Source organism: Lycorma delicatula, chromosome 1, assembly GCF_047948215.1.
Source record: "Lycorma delicatula isolate Av1 chromosome 1, ASM4794821v1, whole genome shotgun sequence".
Lineage (NCBI taxonomy): Eukaryota > Metazoa > Arthropoda > Insecta > Hemiptera > Fulgoridae > Lycorma > Lycorma delicatula.
This window is the reverse complement of record NC_134455.1, coordinates 8,479,557-8,495,960: the sequence shown is the minus strand read 5'-3', so window position 1 is coordinate 8,495,960 and position 16,404 is coordinate 8,479,557. Positions and strand designations below refer to the sequence as shown.

Genomic DNA, 16,404 nt, shown 5'->3' with positions numbered 1-16,404 from the left:
CTATGGTAAAATTTAAAAGGTTGGTGTCGACAGACACTATTTTACGCTTGGCGTAAAATAACTTTGTTAAAGGGCGTTATAAACAAATAAATTTGTTTAACAAAACTTGTAGAGATTTAATTCCCAGTAGAACGTATGAATTAAGTCCACAGAAACTAATCGCCCGTTTTTATTTATTTTACTCCAGAGTTGGAAAAATATAACGCTAATATCGAAGGTATTAAAAAATATCAAAAGTCATCGGTCTAAATGAGAATTGTGAAACGGAATTGCAAGGTGACTCCGTTTAAAAATAAAGCTATTAAACGTTTTTAAAAATCCTGTTTTTCTTTCGGGCACGGAACCTTCAGAACGCCCTTCTTAGTTACCGATCCTTTCTTTAAAATAAACTTAAACATATGTATTTAGTAATATTTCGTAAAACAGTTTATTTTTAAAAGATCGTCTTTTATAAACTACTTACAATCCCGTTTAGGTTTTTTCCTGCGATACTATCGGTTAACTGTAAGTTTCTACGATCAACAGCGTGAAGTTTTATCTGTACAGTAGAATATCAAATATATTTCAATGATTCTCGGTAATTTACGTTCAACAAAAACCGACCGGAAACGGTTTCAATTTTTATTATCCCGTGTAAACCCGGTCGGGATGTTATTTACTCTTTACGGCGTATTCATTTTCATAGAATTAGTGGGTTACATTGATGGAAAATTCATATGATATCATCATATGTATCATCATCATATTAAAATTTAAGTGTATTAGAGATACATCATCATGTATCTATAATACACTTAAATTTTAATAAAGTTTAATCGCTAATATATTCTAAATTTAAATCCTTTATAAAATAATTAATTTAATATGATTTATTAAAATTATCTAATTATTAAAATAAAAAAAATGTCATTCATGGATAGAATTTAATCGACTTGTCAGTTTCTAATAAATACGAGTAATTACATATGAATATATAACGATGTACGATAAAACATTTATAGAATAAATGTTATTATGTAGTAATATATATTGGAGTATGAAATCGTCGCTTGTTTAGGGATGATGTGACCTGATGAAAACCGTTTTTTCCATAACGTTTCCAAACGTTTCTTAATTGTTGGTAATAGAGAAATAGAACGCTGAAAGACAATTTTTATCATCAAAAACGGAAATCAAAATTGTACGATGTACATAAAGTAGACTCCTAACCGCGTGATAAAAATCGACCAAATCATAAACCTAAAACATTGGAATTAAAAAACATATAGTGGCACCAGAGAAAAATCAGACTCCTAGTCACGAATAAAACCTTGCAACACATGTTCAATACTATCAATATCCGGTACATATATAGTAAAAATTAATTAAACACAATAAACAAAATCTGGGAAAATTATTACGTAATCAAAAATAATAGTAATAATAAAGTAATAAAAGAAAAAAAACCAAATACAAACGTTTAAAATAGACTTAAAATAAAATTAAATACATAAAATAAAATTGAACTGTAAATTCAACTGTCTTACACTATTGCAAAAGCACACACAAATAACTTCCGTACACACATACGCACACAGATACACGTACTTACGCGAGCGCGTGAGAGCAAACACACACACACACACACACTCGAGAACAAATAAAAACGAGTACAAATAGTATAAATTATGTACATCACTGAAATATAACGTAGTTATTATAATGTTTTTATAAAATCAATAGTTTAAGGAAATCAGTAATCCGAGAGATGTTCCGTAAGAAACGGAATGGAAATATATTCCCTTATGTATTCCAAGTGTCTTATGTATTTCCAATCCGAGTGTAATACTAACAACAATATGTGTGTGTGTGTGTGTGTGTGCGCGTGCTATATAATGTTATAATATAACATATATAACAATATAATGTTATATTATAACATTATATAGCTGTTCTGTCTCTCATTCGGGAGTATTCTGCTCCCGAATGAGAGACAGAACTTCCTCATCAGAGAGACCCCGCTCGATGTCATATATAATGACTCGGGCTTTCTCAACCGCTTGGGATCCAGCTTAACCTCATGCTTCTGCACCGCTGGAGAGTCCTTGATGACTTGGACCGTCTCCTTGTTATCCGCAACAACGACTAAACCCTTGCTGGTCTCCCTTATGTCTCGTATCCTAAGCCGATTCCGGTCGCCACGAAGGGCTTCCCGGAAATTGCGCTTCAATTCCTGACTCGTGGTCTTGGAGCCCTCTGCCTTATTTACAAAAATTACCTCCGGCTTCTTCACCGCTTTGCTGGCCTCTCGTTTGGTCTTCAGGACCTCAGCGTAGCGCCTGGGCTGCACTGGGGCCTGAACAACCACCTTGGGAGCCTTGACCTCTTGGGGCTTGGAGGCCAAGGCCTCGAAACCCTCGCTTACCGCCGTAAAAGCTTCCCTCAGCTTACCTAGCCGGGGGAGAATTGTCTTCCTCGCACCCGAGCTGACCCCGCCGGGAAGCGAAAGAAAGTCTACCAAGTAGTCCAGGTCCTCCTGGACCACCTTCAACAGCAAGGCAGAACTATCAGGTCTGCCCTTCGAATTTTTAAATGCCTCTACTACAGGGGAGGACCGCACCTGGGTGGGTGCCCCTGTATCCATCGCGTCGCTTACCTCGTCCTCTGAGGAGCTAGTCGACGGTACCGGCGCTGGTTTCCTCTTCCGCCTGGACTTCTTTACTACTAGGAACTCCGACATGGCCGAAGATTCCCTAACGCACTGGAAAACTGACGAAATTCTCGCTGTCTCCCTACTAACTGGTTTGGGCAAGCCCACGGTGTGACAACTACCCGCAGCGAGTACGGGCAGCCGGAGACCCTTACGTTCTCCTGTCACTCTTTGTGCCTCTTGGCCGCTGCTGGATCGATTGATTGCAATACTATTCGTACGGCAAAAAACCACAAATTACGGCCCTCGCTCTGATAAGAGCGCAGAAGGACTACAGGCTCGGCCTGTTCTATTACGGGGACTAACGACCAGCAGTCGTCGCCACCTTTCAGCCCCGTTGAGGCGGACACGCATCGCAGAAAACTTTCTCCGTTCACTCCCGCAAAAAGTGAAAAGATGACTCTATATTTAAACCTTGTGCTAACTGCGTTTGCAATCCTCGATCGGTAGACTTGATACCACTGGAAGGTACACACTCGACCAGCAGTCAAAACACCAAAAGTAGATAAAAACCACAGTACTCTGGACGCACTAAAGGAGACCAGAGTATAGGTGATAGGCACAGCTCGGATGTATCTTGCAGAGCGTAAAATGTATGTGTTGGTGGAGTTGGACGTAAGAAACGCATTCAATTGCGTTTCTTATGACGCCATTGTGGATGCTCTCCGGAATCTGCCGGTTCCTGCATATCTGTTAAAATTATTATTGTCTTACTTAAGAGACAGGCGATTGACAGGCGGAGAATGGCACGATTGTTAGCACCATTGATCGGGGTGTGCCGCAGGGGTCGGTCCTTGGATCGACCTTATGGAATACGGTATATGATGCAGTCCTTCGAATTTCACTTCCGGAAGACGTTGCTGTGGTTGGCTATGCAGATGACATAGTACTCGCAGTCGGGGCTACTACAAAGAGAGAGATTGTGGATAGATTTCAGGCTTCGCATACTAGGATCAGCCCTTGGATGGCTGGGATTGGCTTTGAGATGGCCCCTAAAAAGACGGAGATTGTACTTATCACCTCTAAGAAAAGACGTCAAACACTGTCGTTGGAACTGGCGGGAAGGAGGGTTGATTCCAGAATGGACATTATATACCTTGGCATCTGGATTGATGCCTGATTGAAGTACAGAGTCCATGTTAATGCGTGCTAACAGTATCCTGGAGTCGCAATGGGAGTTCCTGGAGTACAGGAGTCATGCGTACAGGACAATGCGTGCGATTGCCATCATACTTCCGAACACCAGGGGGCCTAGAGATTTGGGCAGATGTTCTGAGGTATAAAAGGTATATGGGAATACTTGCTGCGCTGCATAGTAGATGTTGCCTCCTGATTTCGACAGCTTATTGTACAATCTCAAGAGAGGCTGCAGTGGTGCTGGCTAATGTTATGCCAGTTGACCTGCTAATTGCTCACAGAAAGAAGCATAGAGAATTAAGGATGCTTCCTTCTGAGAAGAAGAGTTTGTGGCCAATTTGAAAGAATTGATGAATACTTGGTAAGAACAGTGAGATGCGGCAGAGAAAGGTCGGTGGACTTATCATCTGATTGGGAATGTAAGGAGTTGGTGCAGTAGGACTCACGGATCAGTTGATTATAGTCTTACACAATTCCTGGCCGGGCATGATGGTTACAGATCATATTTTTTTAGGTTTGCTCTTGACTATTCAGACTGCTGTCTAACCTTCGATGTGGAGGAAACTCCGTACCAAGTCATTTTCTGTTGTATGAGGTTCCAGGATGCACGGAGTTGCATGCTGGAAGCCCTGGGTTGGGTGGACATGTTCAGACCTGAGGATTTTCAGCAGATAATTCTTCAGGGTGTGAAGCAGTGGACTATTATTGCAAATTATGATAGAAAAGTTTTAAAAGAATTTAGTAAAACAGAAAAAAACTCGTAGGAGACGGCAAGCATTGGTGTGGCCTGCAAGAGAATGAGGCATCAGAGGGTACTGGGTTGGACAGGTCTGCGGCTGAGTACCTTGGGGGCGTTGCTCATGTTTTTAATGATTATGGCTGACAGTTGTGAGGGTAAATGATAAGTTGGTAAGTATTTGAGTTGTGTGTGGCCATGTCTTCTTGATTGTTGTGTGCTTGTCTTGTGTTGGCTTGATTGTATGAATGTATAAATGTGTGTGGTACGTCTTAGTACCTGTTAGGTGTTCTATTTTTTCTGAATATTTTTCTCTTTAAGTATTTGTGGTGTGCATGTAGTGGTCTGGTATGCATGATGTTTGCTTGTGGAGACCGAATGTGTGTGTGGGTGCTTACCCCCCCCCCCTCCTGAAGTAATGCTTTATTAGCGGTTTCCCAGGAATTGTGGTCGCCAGGGGTGGAGATTTAGTCAGTAGTGCGCAGGAATACATACACATTTTCTGTAACAGCTTGCAGAACCTGTTAGCGAGTCTGACACTGCTTCGGTGCCTGTAAATGGGGTTTCTCCACCTCAAAAAAAGGGATGTCTACCTGAGACTGTACAATACTTCATTTACATTCATATTTATGATCCTCATTCATTCTCTGAAGTAATACTCTATGATGATCCCAGAGGCTAAATAGAAAAAGAAAGATAATTAAATAAGCAAAATATTCTTTTTGACAAAATACTTCTCATTATATTTTTTTCTTTAAATACATATTATCTGAAAAATCTGGCTGGGAGAATCAAAATGTGAAACATTGGTATAAGCATCAATATTGAGTTTATTAATATAGCCTTATTTTAAAAAATGCAATTAATACTGGTGTAGCACTGTTTTGTATGGCAAAATATTACTGAAAGATTAGTATTTTTTGATTTTTTTGTGTGTGTTTCAACATGTGAGTTCCACCAGTTCCTGGTATTCCCAACTTCCCTTCTAGTCCCATTGTAAATATTTTTTTGGTTACACTTCTTTTTTAGATTGTTTGAAAGTTATTAAGGGGAATTTTTCATGTAATATGACACCTAAATTAATGTTTTTTTTAAACATGTAATTAAAATATGGACTATTAATTTTTTTACATAATTATCATTCCTCAGAGTGCTTTACTTATGTTTTTAGTAAGGGATTGCTAATGATGGGTGACTTTGAAAAAATCATTTTCACATTTTGATTGTTGAGATTTATCAAAATATTTTCTATAAATCAAATAAGCAGTGCTGAATGAATCTATACTTTATTTACTTTTTAGTAGGACTCTGACAAATAATTCGATAGGCAACTAAGTATTAACACTGATATTCAAAAGAAACATTCTATTTCTTAAAACACAATTCTGTATAACAGTGTACTGTTACCATCAACATCACTGTTGGCTCCTATCATTCAGTGCTTATGTATTAGCTTTTTTAATGGTGAACACTTTTGCTGTTGGGTTTAATAGATATCTTTTTTTTTTTGTCTTCAGTCATTTGACTGGTTTGATGCAGCTCTCCAAGATTCCCTATCTAGTGCTAGTCGTTTCATTTCAGTATACCCTCTACATCCTACATCCCCAACAATTTGTTTTACATACTCCAAACGTGGCCTGCCTACACAATTTTTCCCTTCTACCTGTCCTTCCAATATTAAAGCGACTATTCCAGGATGCCTTAGTATGTGGCCTATAAGTCTGTCTCTTCTTTTAACTACATTTTTCCAAATGCTTCTTTCTTCATCTATTTGCCGCAATACCTCTTCATTTGTCACTTTATCCACCCATCTGATTTTTAACATTCTCCTATAGCACCACATTTCAAAAGCTTCTAATCTTTTCTTCTCAGATACTCCGATTGTCCAAGTTTCACTTCCATATAAAGCGACACTCCAAACATACACTTTCAAAAATCTTTTCCTGACATTTAAATTCATTTTTGATGTAAACAAATTATATTTCTTACTGAAGGCTCGTTTAGCTTGTGCTATTCAGCATTTTATATCGCTCCTGCTTCGTCCATCTTTAGTAATTTTATTTCCCAAATAACAAAATTCTTCTACCTCCATAATCTTTTCTCCTCCTATTTTCACATTCAGTGGTCCATCTTTGTTATTTCTACTACATTTCATTACTTTTGTTTTGTTCTTGTTTATTTTCATGCGATAGTTTTTGCATAGGACTTCATCTATGCCGTTCATTGTTTCTTCTAAATCCTTTTTACTCTCGGCTAGAATTACTATATCATCAGCAAATCGTAGCATCTTTATCTTTTCACCTTGTACTGTTACTCTGAATCTAAATTGTTCTTTAACATCATTAACCGCTAGTTCCATGTAAAGATTAAAAAGTAACGGAGATAGGGAACATCCTTGTCGGACTCCCTTTCTTATTAGGGCTTCTTTCTTATGTTCTTCAATTGTTATTGTTGCTGTTTGGTTCCTGTACATGTTAGCAATTGTTCTTCTATCTCTGTATTTGAACCCTAATTTTTTTTAAATGCTGAACATTTTAGTCCAGTCTACGTTATCGAAAGCCTTTTCTAGGTCTATAAATGCCAAGTATGTCGGTTTGTTTTTCTTTAATCTTCCTTCTACTATTAATCTGAGGCCTAAAATTGCTTCCCTTGTCCCTATACTTTTCCTGAAACCAAATTGGTCTTCTCCTAACACTTCTTCCACTCTCCTCTCAATTCTTCTGTATAAAATTCTAGTTAAGATTTTTGATGCATGACTAGTTAAACTAATTGTTCTGTATTCTTCACATTTATCTGCCCCTGCTTTCTTTGGTATCATAACTATAACACTTTTTTTGAAGTCTGATGGAAATTCCCCATTTTCATAAATATTACACACCAGTTTGTATAATCTATCAATCGCTTCCTCACCTGCACTGCTCAGTAATTCTACAGGTATTCCGTCTATTCCAGGAGCCTTTCTGCCATTTAAATCTTTTAATGCTTTCTTAAATTCAGATCTCAGTATTGTTTCTCCCATTTCATCCTCCTCAACTTCCTCTTCTTCCTCTATAACACCATTTTCTAATTCATTTCCTCCGTATAACTCTTCAATATATTCCACCCATCTATCGACTTTACCTTTCGTATTATATATTGGTGTACCATCTTTGTTTAACACATTATTACATTTTAATTTATGTACCCCAAAATTTTCCTTAACTTTCCTGTATGCTCCGTCTATTTTACCAATGTTCATTTCTCTTTCCACTTCTGAACACTTTTCTTTAATCCACTCTTCTTTCACCAGTTTGCACTTCCTGTTTATAGCATTTCTTAATTGCCGATAGTTCCTTTTACTTTCTTCATCACTAGCATTCTTATATTTTCTACGTTCATCCATCAGCTGCAATATATCGTCTGAAACCCAAGGTTTTCTACCAGTTCTTTTTATTCCGCCTAAGTTTGCTTCTGCTGATTTAAGAATTTCCTTTTTAACATTCTCCCATTCTTCTTCTACATTTTCTACCTTATCTTTTTTACTCAGACCTCTTGCGATGTCGTCCTCAAAAATCTTCTTTACCTCCTCTTCCTCAAGCTTCTCTAAATTCCACCGATTCATCTGACACCTTTTCTTCAGGTTTTTAAACCCCAATCTACATTTCATTATCACCAAATTATGGTCGCTATCAATGTCTGCTCCAGGGTAAGTTTTGCAGTCAACGAGTTGATTTCTAAATCTTTGCTTAACCATGATATAATCTATCTGATACCTTGCAGTATCGCCTGGCTTTTTCCAAGTGTATATTCTTCTATTATGATTTTTAAATTGGGTGTTGGCAATTACTAAATTATACTTCGTGCAAAATTCTATAAGTCGGTCCCCTCTTTCATTCCTTTTGCCCAGCCCGTATTCACCCACTATATTTCCTTCCTTGCCTTTTCCAATGCTTGCATTCCAATCTCCAACTATTATTAAATTTTCATCTCCTTTTACGTGTTTAATTGCTTCATCAATCTCTTCGTATACACACTCTACCTCATCATCATCATGGGCGCTTGTAGGCATATAGACGTTAACAATCGTTGTCGGTTTAGGTTTTGATTTTATCCTTATTACAATGATTCTATCGCTATGCGTTTTGAAATACTCCACTCTCCTCCCTATCTTTTTGTTCATCACGAAACCTACCATTGCCTGCCCATTATTTGACACTGAGTTAATTACTCTAAAATCACCTGACCAAAAGTCGCCTTCCTCTTCCCACCGAACCTCACTAATTCTTACTATATCCACATTTGTCCTACCCATTTCCCTTTTTAAATTTTCTAGCCTACCAACCTTTTTTAAGCTTCTAACATTCCACGCTCCGACTCGTAGAATGTTATTTTTTAATTTTCTGGTGACCCCTTCCCTAGTAGTCCCCACCCGGAGATCCGAACGGGGGACTATTTTACCTCCGGAATATTTTACCAAGGAAGGCGCCTCCATTATTGCTATGTGAAAATGCAGAGAGCCACATTTTCTTGGAAAAAAAGCAGCTGTAGTTTTCCATTGCTTTCAGCTGCGCAGTACTCAGAGGACTGAGTGATGTTGATACGGCCGTTTAAGTTGTCCTGACTCACGCCCCTAACAACTACTGAAAGAGCTGCTGCCCTCTTTCAGGAATCATTCCTTAGTCTGGCTCTCAACAGATACCTCTCCGATATGGTTGCACCTTCGGTCCAGCTACTCTGTATCCCTGAGCACTCAAGCCCCCTCACCAACGGCAAGGTCTCATGATTCATAGAGGAGGAATAGATATCAAAATAAAGAAAATTTTATAATTAAATTTTTATTGTTTAGAACCAGATTATTTTTAATAAAAAAAAAAGAAAAGAAAAAAAAAAGAGCTCTTTCAAATACCCATTCACGTCAATAGTTTGAATTTATATTAGTTAATACACAACACACTTTCTGCAGGAATTGAGATATGCATTTTGTTAACTATATGTAGATTTTATTTTGTAAAAAAGTAACATTTTTATTGCTTTGCCAAAGTAATACTGATGTTAGGAATTAATAATATAGTAATTCTTCAGTAATAATTAAGATGTCTAAGAATTTTTATCAAATAAGTTTTGTCTGCATTAGAGCTGCAGAGTTAGTGGCATGCCCACTGTTTCTCTACTGGCCAGTAGATGATGTTTCTATGCAACATATTCAGTATATTTTTCTTTTAACAGTAATGAATTTTCAAAACCTCTCCTGAATTCTTAAAATCCCCAGGAGTACCACATCACTAGAGAGTAAATTATTTAATCATCGAAAATAACAGTTTAAATTAATAAGTATATCAGTAGTTGAATATCTTTAAAGATAATTAAGCATTCTCAATAAAGTTTGCAAAACTTGTATATTTTAAAAGGAATAAGAGAAATAAAGGTTAAAAATTCAAGCAGATATGTTTGCAGAAAGCACGTGTTTGTTGGCTACTTTAAGTAATTGAAAATTCCTAGTCTCATACAACATTTGGATGTAACTGTTCATTGAAGGCTAGTGGAATACACCACTAGTATAGTGGCGTAATAGGCGTACAAGGAAGTCATGTGTTGTCCGCATGATTTTTTGTTTTATTAGCAAGGACGCGAATGCCGGGCTCCGTGACGCGAGTGGTAACGTCTCGGCCTTTCATCCGGAGATCCCGGGTTCGAATCCCGTCAGGTATGGCATTTTCACATACTACTTGTTATTCATCTCATCCTCTGAAGCAATACCTAACAGTGGTTCAGGAGGTTAAAAAAAGGCAAATAGAATTTTCCTCTTAGCGGTCGAAATCGGAAACATGTGGGTACGGGTTTTGTAATTCGCATTTAATTTTCAAATGAGCGTATTCTGAACGCGTTAGGCGTGATGCGAGTGAAAAAATTGCTCTTTAATATAGGGTAATTACTAATACAAGATAACTAAAGAGCGTGCAGGTGACAACTTTTTATATATGAAGAGTTTAGAGCTTAGTTCAAATATTACACCATTTTACTTATATTTCGATAATCAAGGCATTGAGGGTTTTATTATTTATTTACCGATTCATTTCTAGTTTCTTTTTTCCTTACTATACTATTATTAAAAGCCTAATAGTTTTTTTTTATAGCTTACAGTGTAATTTTCCAGGTAACCATCTTTCATGGTGATAGTTTTATATATATATATTTGCGTTTCCCGTCGCGGTCAGGGGATGTTCAGCCAATCAGGGTTGTGTTCGTGGACCTCCTATGTTCATTAAACTTATGCTTGTGATAATAATAATGATAAATAAAAATTAAAGCCTGTTCAATTTACAGAAACTCTCGGTGTATTGTAATTGCTTCAGAGCAATCGTTTGGGTAGATAAGACCCATTAATTTATTTTCAGATTTCCCGGTCACGACTTCGCTCATGTAATACATAATCAGAATTACAAACATAAACAACCATTAAAATGTTACCAAATCTCATAATCTCGGTGTCAGGATACCTCAACTTAGTACGGTACGGTAACTGGGCTTTTACCTTTATCGCCGTTTGACGTGGAAGGATCATGTTAGGAAGAATTTTATTTTTTACACGTATTCACTAATGCATTTTATCACAGTCCTTTTTCTGACCACTTAAGAAAGTGTCGGAGCTTAGATACGTTTGCCTGCGAGATCTTTAATTTTTTTTTTTTTTTTTTTTGCTTAGGTACTATTTGCTCGCGAGATCTTCCGGACGAATTTAAAAAAAGTAAAATTTTGTAATATTCTTGTCCGCACGGGTAATCTTCTATATATATGTTTGTGTTTGTACATTTATATAAATATATATAGCTTATGACACTCCAGAAATGTAAGGAATTCAACGAGTCTTACATCCAAATAGGTTCAGCCGTTGAGCTATTACAATGGAACAAAAATAAAAATACGTACACCCTAATAAATACACATTACATTCTTTTTTGGGGAGTTGTGTAAACAACTAGCAATACGTCTTCATACGTATGGATACGAGCTTTAGAATGAAGCGTTAACATGCGTGTTATTAAAAAATCTCTCATTCATCTGATCGATTGTTTAAATTTATTTCAACATAAGATATATATATATATATATATAGCATGTGGGACTTCCGGTAACGTAGGGACACCAACGTGGGGTCGTACATCTAAATCGGTTCAGCGGTTGAGCTGCTTCGGTGGAACATACATACACCCTAAATACATTACACTCCTCCTTTTTGGGCAGTCGAGTAAGAAACTAAACCAGTTTATATATGTACTGACTAAAGACAGAAGTTTTGATTTTTCAAATAACAATTTGTTTGTTTCTTATTTGTCAGCATTTATAATGTAATTTTGTTATAATAATAAATAAATAGGTTTAAAGTAAACAGCATATGATTCACACGCTTAAAAAAAGATTGTAGACGATTAACATTGAGGTGGACTGTAAAATACATTATTAATACCCGTTTTTCAGGCTTAAGAAATAATTCTCATTTTAAAATTTGTCATAATTTAAAAAAAACAAAAAAAATCAGAAATATTATGTGAGAGAAATATTGTATTTCTCTCACAGGGAAATTTTACGTCTGTGCACGTGAAACATTTGTAGGTTAAAATATTTGACGTATTACAATGTTATAGGTTAGTTTGATCGCGTTGCAATTTGTGGAACAAGCTATTTAAGTTTTTCTGTAAATCGAATTACACTGGCTAGAATTAATTTTTTATGGTAGCATTTTTGAGTGTATTAAATGCTTTTTTTTTTACAAATACTTATGTTTACAATTTCTAATAACGTTAAACTTACTTGTAATATTGTTCTGTTGATATTTGGAATTTAATAACGTTTGAATTTTATGTTTGGAATGTATAATTTTTATATAATAATCTTTCTAATGTAGTGAAAAATATTCTAAAAATTTTTTCCCAAGTTTCGGTAGTATAAACTTTTTTCTTGTTTTAAAAGTAGTTATTATTTTTAGAAATCAGTGTTTTTACAGGTAGCTTACTGACTTGCTAAGTTTCTAAAGTAACCCAGTGACAATGGTTGATGAGGAAAAAGAGGGTGAAGTTAAAGAATTTGATTTAGATCGTGATGAAGAATTGCAATTTGAAGTTGAAAACGAAATTGAAACAGCAGTAGTGGAGATAACAAAGAGAAAAATTGACGAGGTTTGTTAACTATATTTTTTGTAAACTGTTTATTAGCTGTGTAATATTTATTTTATGGCTAATGATTCAAAATAATTTTCTTATTTTAAATATTTTCAATTTTTAATTCATTCTGGAGGTTTGATTCAAAGGTTCAGGTTTGGATCCTGGTCAGGCATGGTATTTTGCACGTGTTACAAAATTTCATCCATCTGTAACTGTTACTGGGTGTCAGCCTATAGTTTTCTAAATAAACAATTATTATTGTTACTGGGTCAATTATGAACAATATAGAGAAATAATACTATATATTGATATGTTTTAATTAGAAATGTATTTATTATATTACGTTCCTAAAGAAGATACTGAGAGCGTAAGAAATTTCTTTTAAAGGAATCTTATTCATTTTATTAAAGAACTCATAAAATAAGTTTTCTAACTACTGCTTTCCCAATGTTAATTTTTATAAAAATAAGTACGTTTTGGAAAGTAATACATCTACTTTTCTCAACATGGTTACCTTGTAAGTTGTCTTCGTGAGAAATTCATGATTTAAAGTGAATCTAGGAACATGATGTTGCAATTTTCATACTTGACTTCATTACCTGACTTAAATTTTATACCACAGTGGTAAATTTTTGATGCTAAAACATAGTAGAAATATGAAGGGGATCAGATAAGGGCTATAGACTGGGTGTTGGAAAATTGTCCACTCAGCTTTGCTGAAGATTCTTTGTGTTACAGTGTTGTTATACAGTAGTAGTGTACCTATTTTAGCTGTACAGTCTCAGATTGTCCTATGTTAAAGATTAAGTTTGAGTATTGTGTCACAGCTACCATGAAAATCTTTTTCAACTGTTAGGGATAAGATATATTGGTATGGAAGGATGCCAGGCCATTCCATGTTAAAAATCAACAAGGTCCACAACCTGATCAACTGGGATTTTCATGAAATTTGGCATGAATTAAGTGTTGATAGAATTATGAGAAAATACTGAATTTCAGATCTCTATCATTAACTGTTTTGTTTTTACAGCCCTTCAAATTTGCTGGAAAATGGCAAGTGGTAGCAGTAATGTTAGGTCAATATAACATTGTTATTTATTAGGTAAAATAATAAACTTGGTCTTATTTTAAAGCTTATATGATGCTTTTTAATGTAATATTCAATTAGCCTATGTTTACATAAATTTGTATTTCATGGTCACCACCTTTGACATTTGACCTTAAATTTCAGAAAAAACAGGTCTTCAATTTTTTAATAAAAAATGTGTTATTCATCATTGTACTATGAAACGGTTGAGAAAATTTGAAACTGGGACTGCTTTGGGATCAGGAGATAAAAAATAAAATTTATACCAATGTTTTAGCAAAATTTACTTTTTTTTAAAGTTGTTTCTAAATAGTTTTATAACAAGACCGAAATGAATATTAATTAAGTCAAAATGTGGTTGAAAATTATTACACATTATGCTTAAAAGTGAAATTAAGTTAATAATTTTAAGTAAAATAATAAATCTCATACATATTTAAATTATCTAAAAAAACTCAAGTGTAAAATAAATTATGTATAAAATATAATTCTCAAGACTCACTTCTGCTAATTCAAGAAGCTACAGTAATATAAGTAATAATTGTATGACTAATAATTAAAATACAATAATGTATGTCTTTAAATAATTACAGTTATGGAATTTATGATTTGGATGTTTTGACCATCTTAAAATGTTACACAATATACAAAAAGTAAGGCAAATCAATAAAAATTTCTAATTTAAGTTTTATGTATTCTTAAATTAACTGTTTCATTCCAGTAGCTGTTGTTTTTAATAAATATTTGAATTTGCATTAATTTTAACAGTAGTCTGATAAAATACACTTATGTATTGATTAAAGCTAATGTACTGATTAATTTTTGAAAGTAATGTTTCTTAAAAAAGATTTTTTATAATAATGATTTAATATATCTAATCTGATATTTTCATTGGCCTTCATTATTGCTTCTTAAAAATTATACCAATAACATTAGTATTAAGTTAGATTTTAAAAGAATGTTAACGTGCTTATTTGAAATACCTATAATTTCGCTGTAGTTTTTTCATTTGCCTGAGTAGTTTCTTTTCCAGATAATGTCCAGCAGCAGTTTTCAGACTAACTTTTGTTAGTGCTTCCTGTCAAGGTAATATTAGAATATCACTGTGCTGGAAAAACATAAGAAGGAGGTAAAGGAAACTTACTTCCACTTCTTCTGTCAATTCATTTGTAGATAATACACAAGCCAGCCACTAAGCACCATTATAAGTGCACGTGACAGAATTTTTTATATTAGAAAGTTAAGGAAAACCAATTTCTGTTTCATGCAGAACTCTCCTTCATGTAAATGTTTCATGAAATATTATTCACATTCTTCATTTTTGTAAATAATTTTTGTTTTAAGATACCCTTTCCTGATTGGTAGAAAAGCATGCAACTTTTGAGTATCTGGGATCGCCACCCTTTTGCTAAACGAGGTGCTAAATACTTTTCTTCTATCTAATACTCTTCATTTGAAACAAATATGAAATTCATATTTTTAATATTTGACTGAGCCCAATCATAAAGCTGAGCGACTGCTGTCATTTGATTTTGATATGGGCATTGTAAATTTGCTTTTGTTGCTAATCTTGTGAGAGTACCACAAGACCATAACATGCACTCTTCCCACGTGATGTGGCAAAGAAATGCCATTTTGCCTCAACACCAAAGTCATCCTTATGATATATTAAATTCACAAAATTTTGACGATTTTTATATTGTGCTACTGAGCCATCTGAGAAGTAAATTAGTTAATTCACAATATTATACTTTTCTTTTAAAAATTGTCTTAGTTTTTTTTTAAAATAGATGAATTGATATTTTGTCATTCTTAAGGCAGTCAGACAGAACAACTAAATTATCATTAACATTTTCTGCATATTCTTGGCTTTTAAAATAAATAGCGAAAGAATGAGTTGTAGCCTGTTGATTGTTCCAGTGATCCTTGGGTTTCATTTTGTAGCTTAAATGAATAATTTTCAGCAAAGTCACATAATGTAATAAAGATTCAGGATTCATTTACAGTTTTTAGATTTTTAAGAAGTTTTCTGAGAAGCAACGAATGAATGGGGAACGAGAATTGATAATTTTTCAATAAACATTTCAATAAAATCTTCTGTGTTCTCTACTGTTTATAAATTTGAACGATCAGTTGGATATCCATTGGTTAAAAGTTATTTTGTCCACAGAATTTTCAACAAATATTGAATCTTGAATGTTTTTAAAATTGTCATAATCTTGACAATTCTTACTCTCGCCAATATAACAAATTTTACTACAAATAATTTGTGCCTCAGAGTGTTTAGAAGTGAAATAATTGCAGCACTCTTTTGTTAAATAATTTTATTTATATCCTTCAAACATTAATTTCATGTTCTGATCGATAACATACACACATACACTATGAGTTCCAATACCACCTGCTAAAACAGGATGAAAAGCAGCAAAGGTAGAAAACCCAATTTTTATACCTGTATGAGTTTTTTTAAACTGTTGATTATCTCTTTACGATTAGCCAGTACTAGTCGTTTTTTTAACTGTTTTCACTCTCTGTTTTCACAAGGTGATTGATTTGATTGTGGTAATCTTTTTTTGACTGGTATTACATGACTTACATCATCTGATTTATAAAATGC

General features: G+C 34.6%; 1 protein-coding gene across 10 annotated transcripts in view; it reads left to right on the top strand.

Annotated features, from left to right (window-relative positions):
- The window catches only part of Mat89Ba (nucleolar protein 6 Mat89Ba), a 153,194-nt gene that overhangs the window by 43,526 nt on the left and 93,264 nt on the right, over nucleotides 1–16,404 (top strand). For 9 of the 10 annotated variants that reach the window (XM_075364344.1, XM_075364864.1, XM_075364086.1 and 6 more), the window contains one exon: nucleotides 12,544–12,715. In XM_075364344.1, coding sequence (XP_075220459.1) covers nucleotides 12,587–12,715 — 129 coding nt within the window. In that variant the 5' untranslated portion in view covers nucleotides 12,544–12,586. Of the gene's footprint in view, nucleotides 1–12,179; nucleotides 12,273–12,543; nucleotides 12,716–16,404 lie in introns of those variants that run through there. The other variant, XM_075364784.1, reaches the window with a different exon arrangement.